The sequence below is a fragment of the Centruroides sculpturatus genome, unplaced genomic scaffold, assembly GCF_000671375.1.
Source record: "Centruroides sculpturatus isolate CEXI.00-Female unplaced genomic scaffold, Cexi_2.0 scaffold1815, whole genome shotgun sequence".
In the NCBI taxonomy this organism is placed as follows: Eukaryota; Metazoa; Arthropoda; class Arachnida; order Scorpiones; family Buthidae; genus Centruroides; species Centruroides sculpturatus.
Window position 1 is genome coordinate 32,824 of NW_019386215.1, and position 7,618 is coordinate 40,441.

At 33.0% G+C, this 7,618-nt stretch overlaps 2 protein-coding genes across 2 annotated transcripts in view; both read left to right on the forward strand.

Annotated features, from left to right (window-relative positions):
- LOC111614114 (organic cation transporter protein-like) overlaps positions 1-2,141 on the forward strand; it is a 29,441-nt gene extending 27,300 nt beyond the window's left edge. The window contains exons 6-7 of the mRNA XM_023355496.1: positions 1,449-1,587; positions 1,650-2,141. Of these exons, the coding sequence (XP_023211264.1) occupies positions 1,449-1,587; positions 1,650-1,997 (487 nt within the window). The 3' untranslated portion in view covers positions 1,998-2,141. The remainder of the gene's footprint in view (positions 1-1,448; positions 1,588-1,649) is intronic.
- A 2-nt stretch (positions 2,142-2,143) lies between these two features.
- Positions 2,144-6,003, forward strand: LOC111614116 (organic cation transporter protein-like). The gene is made up of 3 exons (XM_023355499.1): positions 2,144-2,293; positions 2,370-2,527; positions 5,926-6,003. The coding sequence occupies exons 1-3, from the start codon at positions 2,177-2,179 to the stop codon at positions 5,978-5,980; spliced, it is 330 nt and encodes a 109-aa protein (XP_023211267.1). The 5' UTR covers positions 2,144-2,176; the 3' UTR covers positions 5,981-6,003.
- The last annotated feature ends 1,615 nt before the right edge of the window (positions 6,004-7,618 follow it).

Sequence of the window (7,618 nt, forward strand, 5' to 3'; positions counted from 1 at the left end):
CAGGGGCCTTTCGGATCTCACATTACTCCCTTATCTTCAAAAATCACACTACATTTAAAGAAGGCGTGATTTTTCACTGCAATACATAAGTTCGAATTGCTCTCTCTCTTTCTCAAAATTGCGTTATACATAATAATAAAATCATAAAAATATACAATAATGCAAATTAAATTCAAAATTGAAATACATGGAAATAATATAATAAACAATTCATCAGATTAATAATATTACTAAAATAAACATAATGAACACAAGTGTCTTCGTCTGGAATTGACGGTAAAAGTGGACATAGTTCTGTCACTGGTTTCGAATGCACCTCTCTGTTGCTGAGAGTCTCTATGGCAGCACCTCTGTTGGCTGACTTCTTATAGTTGCAATAATTCAGGTATATTAGAAGATCATGTGATGTCTTCTTGTTTCAAAAAGCACCTGCTAACAGTTCAAAGTTCACTGTGCAGTTCAAAATGATATAATGTGTCTTCTTCCTGTATGTTGACACACTTCTTTTTCTGCTAAAACTTCATTTCAAATAACCACAAAAGTTCAGGTGGTTGAGTTCATTAAAGGTTGTATGACGCCAGGGTCATTTAAATCCAATTTTGGGCAAAGTTTCTTTTCACCAAAGTATTGTTCATTTTAAAGGTAGTATGTTTAACAAATACATATCTCTAATAAAGTCTCTCTCTCTCTTCATACTACTCTAAGTCTTATATCTAGATTATTCTATATAATATTATCTCTATTCCAATCAATCACTTTAGTTTATCAATTTGAGTGGGGTGTACATTCCTTTAAATAAGCTTTTTGTTAATATCAGGAAAGGTACTTACAAACTAAAGATATATGTAGCTAAAATCGATCATTATAAAATCAAAAATTTTCAATCAAGAATGAAATTATCATCTCAAACGCAAATGTGAATTAAAGTCGATATGTTCGAACAAAGTGCTTCTTTATCTGAGTTGAGCTTGAAGCTTGTTCAGTTGAGCTTGCAACAGGTTCGACTATTTCCTGTTCCTCTTCTTCCGTATTATTTCCTTGAGGAATTTCTTGAAGTGGAATGTCTTGTTGTGACATTTTCTTGATCCTCTTCTCAATTCTTCGTTTCCAACAAATATGCTTGACTATATAATATGTGCAGATAAGTAGAATTAATATTCCTATACTTCCAAGGATAATCCATATGTATGTGATTGGAATGGTTGGAGTTTATGAAATTGAAAGATCTTCATTTTCTTTCAATAATCTATCCAAATCTNTTGGTGACATTATTTAAGCATATTTAATAAAAATTATTAAATGAGGCCTAGGGCCTTCCGGATCTCACAAAAGTTTTAAATTAACCCAACTTATTTCTGCAACGCTTACAAATCAGAATAAACTTAATTTTAAAGTGATGTAATGTAATATTTATATGTTGAAATAATTTATAATTTCGATATTTGCAGGTTTGTTCCGGAATCGCCGAGATGGCTCATAAGCCAAAATCGCATCGACGAAGCCGAAGAAATCGTTCAGAAAATTGCTAAATTTAATAAGAAAACCATCGACAAGGATTTTCTAAAGAAATTCCTCCAACAAAAAAAGGTAACATTTCATTATTTAACATAAACTATAATCTCGTTACGTGATTAAATGCTTAAATCCAGAAAGAAGGATGCGAAAGTCAAACGTCCAGTTCATCGTCGTATTTAGAACTGTTAAAATACCCAAATATGAGATGTCGACAATTTATTCTGTGCTTCGATTGGGCAATAATATCTTTGGTGTATGCTGTCTTGCTATACAACGCGATGAACATGAAGATCGACGATTATCTTGCAAATGCCATTAACTCCTTTTCGGAAATACCAGGAGCTCTGATCGTTATGGTAGCCGTGGATAAGATCGGTAGAAGATTAAGTCTCTTCTTGTCTATGGGAATTGCCGGATTGGGGTGTTTGACTGTGATGTTTTTTCCATCAGGTAATGTTTATGTATCGTATTTTGCGACATAGGCCCATAGCATAAATATACTGTCTTCAGTATGTAAAATTTTTTAATTTCCAAAAAGCAGGTAAACTTGTGTATAAATGTGATTTTGTTTTCATACACTAAATTTTTCTCTTCAGATTATGTTTGGACCGGTATTTTACTAGTTAATATTAGCAAAGCTGCTATATCGGGTGCATTTAGTATGGTTTTCGTTTACGGTTGTGAATTATTTCCCACATCTTTACGAAATTCTGCATTGGCTCTACCTCATTTAATGGGTATACTTGCCGCAGTTTCAGCTCCATATATATTACTTTTGGTGAGTAATTGTTGACGCACATAAATATTCTTTTAGAAAAAATTCTTTTTTACAACAAGATTCAATTTTTCTTTAGTCCATGTACCGAACGTTTTTGCCACTTACTTTAATTGGAATTTTGAGTATATTGGGAGCATTAATTTGTTTAATTTTGCCCGAAACGTTAAACGTGCATCTTCCACAGACCATCGAAGATGGAGAAAATATGGGTATAAATAATTGTTTTATCTTCTGGTAAGTTCTACTAATAAATTATTGTTTAATAATATGTTTTAATCCTTTTGTTTCCTTCTTACATAAATGTAAAATACGAAAAAAGTTATATTTTTCGTACTTTACATTTATGTAAGAAGGAAACAAAAGAAAAAAATTCTGACTCCATCGGTTTTTATAATTATTTTGGAAAATATGCTTTAATTACGATGGTTGACATAAATAAAGACTTTTATAGCGGCATTCCGCAGAAAGTGAAAAATATAAACGATTGCTTAGCACAGGGTACGGCAACCTTTTGAGTCGGAAGAGCCAAAATTACAATTTACAAAATTTCAAAGTTTTTAAAGAGCCACAAAATTTTTTCTTGCCAACAATAAATAGTACTCGCATAAATAAACAAATAAAGTTTTTTGATAGAAAAAAACTAATCTATTTATTCATATATACAAGGTACAGTAGTGTTTTTCACAACAAATTAGATAATAGAAACATCCGACGACAGCGTCATTCGAGAGCTTCTGACGGACTGACGACAGTGACGACGCGTGTCATGGGGGAGGGGTGCGGTGAAAAGCGAGTACAAGTGGCTGAGAGATAGAGCCGCCGCAAACTACAGGATGCGGGAGCTAGCGTACGCTCGCTCGCGCTCCTAAGCTCCGCCTTTTTTCCCATGATGCTATGAGCCATTTTTGCTAGGTAAACTACGCGGGCAAGAAGCAGCCGCAAACTACACAACGTTTGCTCGCGTAACGTAGTCCATATGTCGTGGATTCCACAGATGTAGAATGGCTATAGAACAAGATTTTATTATAACCTATACTTGTAATCAGTCAGTTTTCGTTCCGAACTTTGAAACAGCATGGAAAAAACATGTTTACTAGTTAAGCCTAACTATTTATACTGTATATTACTATTTACATACAACGGTTATACTATTTTCTTTTCAATACTGAATGTATTAATCATGTAATTTACGTACATCGATAAAATTCTATTATTTATTTTTCGATATGTGACATGTTTATGTAGTCATCCGTCTTCCCCGCTCTCTCTTGCTAGCGTAAATGCTCTAGTTGTTAAATTCTGTGAACAGCGAGCGTACTCTCGTATCGCTGCGCTAGCGAAGGAAAAACAGAGCGGGCAAGAAGAAAGGGGCGGAGCCTTCGACGTCATCGGTTGTGCTAGCGCATGTTTGCTAGCGTTTTGCTCTAGCAAAGCGCTAGTTTGCGGCGGCTCATAGAATCAGTGCCTAATCCTCGTTAATCGATTCAGAACGATTTTTAAATGTCTTTTTTTTTTGATAAAATAAATAATATTTGCGTATGGAACTAAAGAGCCGCAGCTTCACATTCAAAGAGCCGCATGTGGCTCGCGAGCCGCAGGTTGCCGATCGCTGGCTTAGCATCATTGAAGGGTCTAATATCTGTATTTATATCTGTCTTAGTTCGTCGCGTCTTTACAGAAGAGTCGAGTTTATACCTTTAACATTAGCGAGGTTGCGGCCGAAGTTTTCAACGCGAAAACGTGAACTTCAGACGTTCAGCGCCGCCTTCCTGTAAGCCTACAAGTTTGACAATGGCGTTTAGAACGTCGAGCATGATTCCACTGATGTTTCAAAATGTCATTGTCAAACTTCTAGTCTTACAGGAAGGCGGTGCTGAACGTCCGAAGTTCACGTTTTCGCGTTGCAAACTTCGGTTGCAACCTCGTCGTTAACTCGTCTTTTTATTCCATACAAAGTAGCAATCATTGATTGAATTTTTAGCATTCGAATGTTGCTCGCAATCGAAAAAAACAAATTAATTGGGTGATTTATTGTGAAGCGACTACTCGTCTTTTTAAAGAGCTACCTAGCAAGACTGGATGGAGCCATCGTTTTTAGCACCTCGTCATTCATCTATCTTGCGCCATGATAACAGAATACTGTACCGCTGTAATGTAACAGAAGAGACTTAAAAACCTGAAGTTATAGGCTATTCTGAGCCGTCTTTAGAGTTCTGATTTGGAATCACCATAGTTGTGTTCGTCCCCAAAATGAAAGGTTTGCAAATATGGATTAAACGTTTCGAGACGTATTGCTTTAAATATTAATTGTGTTTGAATAATTATAATAAAGAGAAATAGCTTTAATATTCTTCACAACTGTTCATATTTACCTATATCTTCCGAAACTAATTTTATAAAAATTGAAACCTTATTTATTAAATCAAACATTGGAAGTTATTATTTGATAAATAAAATAACAAATATTCTACTGATCTAGTTTAAAAAGATTTCCATAGAAATTTTGATTATTTTTAGAATTATTCTACGCTAATAGCACGAAATTAAACATCCATTTTCAATATTAAATTAAATTAAAAGTTCTTCAGAAGTCAGCCAGTTTCTGTAAATGCATTCGAAATCTCTTCGCGTTTTCTAATTCTTAAAATTTCTTTCAATTTATTTCAATATTGAACAACCGGTCAAAAATTTAAAAAGAGAAATTTATCAAAATTTATTTGACTGCAATTTGAAAAAATTGTATACCAATAAATTTTTACTGTCCTCCATGAGCCAGTCTGTCTGGTGTCTGTCCTTAATCTCGAGAAGGGAGTTAGATAGATGAAAACCGAGACCGGATACGGAAAGCTCAGGAGCAGAAGGCCGATTAACCATGTGCGAATTTTCGGTTTGAACCGGAAATCACGTTACTTCAATTCAAGCATTTCCTCCCTGAAAAGAGATGATCAGCAGGCTCTATTGGGAACAGGAAAGTATTGATGTATGACTGGGGCAAGACAATAGAAATTTGAGGTGGAGAACATTAATTTATTTAATTTAAAATATAAGATATGTTTAAAAATTACGGCAGGCATTCTGACCGTGTCACAATAAAATAATTGCTTGTAAAAAATACATTCGTCATCTTATCTGAAAGACATATTAAGATGACAATTATATTTCCATATATAATTTAATATTAAAGTGGTTGAGTACGCAGAGAAAGATGGATGAAAGTAAGTAATATTAGCATGAAATTTTAATATAATGACATCACTGTATAAAGCAGGAAGAGATAATATATGACTTATGACAATTAAATATTAAAATAAATATTGCAAGCTTTAAAAACTATGTGGAGGACCGGGTTCTTAGTTATTGTATTTTACTGTAAATGTCAACTTATTCTATAAAACATTCAAAGTGAACAGTAATTATTCTTCTACCTTTCCCCGGTGTTGAAATGTTATCTTTCTTTCTTTCTCTCTTGGTTTATATGAAGTTCTGTCATAAATGTTGCAATATTTTATATACAAAGTAAGCTCCTAACACTATAGAAATATTTTTTATAAAGTATCAAACACATGACAGATCTATAACATAAATTTTGGTAATAAATATTACTAATAAAACTTTTTATAAATTTTTTTCAGTAAAAGAAGAACTGAAGCATATAATTTAGTCGAAACAAAGAGAAGAAGTATTTAGCAATAAAATCATTATAAACTAGGACAAATTTAATCGAGACAAAGAGATAAAAATTAAAATTAATAAGAATTATTTACGAAAAAATCGTTATAATTAAGGATGATTTTCTCTTGATTAAATCAAATCTATGACCATACAAATAATTTGGGTCCTTACAAAATATTCCTTTTTAATAATCCAATTAGAGACAGATGGCTAACAACTTAAAACCGACGAAATGACATTAAAAATATATACAGTACAATACAATTGACGCTGATATTTTCTTAGAGGATCCGACGCCAAAAACACAGCATTAAAATTCTTCATAATATCACTCAGGTAAAAATCAGTTGCATTTATATCCATCTTGCAGACCTCTGGTGGAAAACCGGAACAGCTTCATAATTTCTATACTTACATTAGTTACAAAGTTCCAAGGATAAATTTGTTGATTAAATTAAATCTATTTTAGATTTAATTAAATTAAATCTATTTTAGATTTAATTTAATCAACAAATTTATCCTTGGAACTAATGATTTTCTCTTCTTTATTGTAAAAAGTATGAAGCACTTTTATAAAGTCATAAAAGTGATTAAGGATGTCAAATTAAAATAGGAAAATAAAACTTTAGCGCGACCATTCGTTCACTTTGAAATTAGAAATAAAGTCTGGTACTAAATTAAAGTGCATAAAATAATAAAAATTATATATATGAATCAGATCTATGCATTTTTAAGAGTTAATTATTACATGATTTTGCCGTAATACTGCCCTACAGGTACATGTGTTCTTTCTACTTAATATTTATTCAAAAGATCCGTTCACCCCAGTGTTCGTCGGTGGGAGAGTGGCACTATTTAGGAGTACGCTACATCGAAGTTTGATCGTACATAAATAGGGTACTCAAGATTTTAAATATGTAACCGAAAATATTCATATTAATTGTGTTATATGAATTATTGAGGAGAAAATGACTGTAATAAAGATGAAAAAATTGTTACAAATTATTCATTGGTTTGGTATCGTAGAATAAGGCAACACAATCGAGGACAGAATTCGTTTACTCGTCTATATATAATTCACGATGAGTAAATTATTACGAATGTAACAGACGTTATCTACTAATATATTTTGTTTAACTTAATTTAAATCAATCAATATAACAACAGGTTCTGTACACTTTGTATATGTCCACAGTAGTTGTTGCTTTCCGAAAAAATGTCGTTATGCGAAACCGGCGAAACCATGCTACACGAAATAAAGGACTAATGTAAAACATGGGGTTACGAATATAGCAGAAGAAAAGTATGGCGATCGGTGAAAAAATGACATTCCAAAATTTTTAAACTTAAAACACCTTGAAACGTCGAGAAATGCAAAAAATGAAAAAAATTAGATTTTCTTCAGTACAGTCGACCACCCTATAACGCGGGTTCCTATAACGGAGATTCCTATAACGTGGCGAAAAAATTGCGACAGTATTCGTATAAAGACGCTAAAAGGGACTCGTAAAACGTCGTCGCCGACTCGTGTCGCGACAGGATTGGTCGAATCTGGACCAATAGTAGACGAGCAGCCGAACTACTTACACGCTACAGAGAGTTTAGGCGAGTAAGTTGAGTTTACTATCGTCTGTACAGTATTATATATAAATT

Coding starts and splice junctions, on each gene's coding strand:
- LOC111614116 (XM_023355499.1), top strand. CDS start 2,177: ATGGTTTTCGTTTACGGTTGTGAATTATTTCCCACATCTTTACGAAAT. Junction 2,294..2,369: donor CTCCATATATATTACTTTTG/GTGAGTAATTGT, acceptor ATTTTTCTTTAG/TCCATGTACCGAACGTTTTT. Junction 2,528..5,925: donor AATAATTGTTTTATCTTCTG/GTAAGTTCTACT, acceptor AATTTTTTTCAG/TAAAAGAAGAACTGAAGCAT.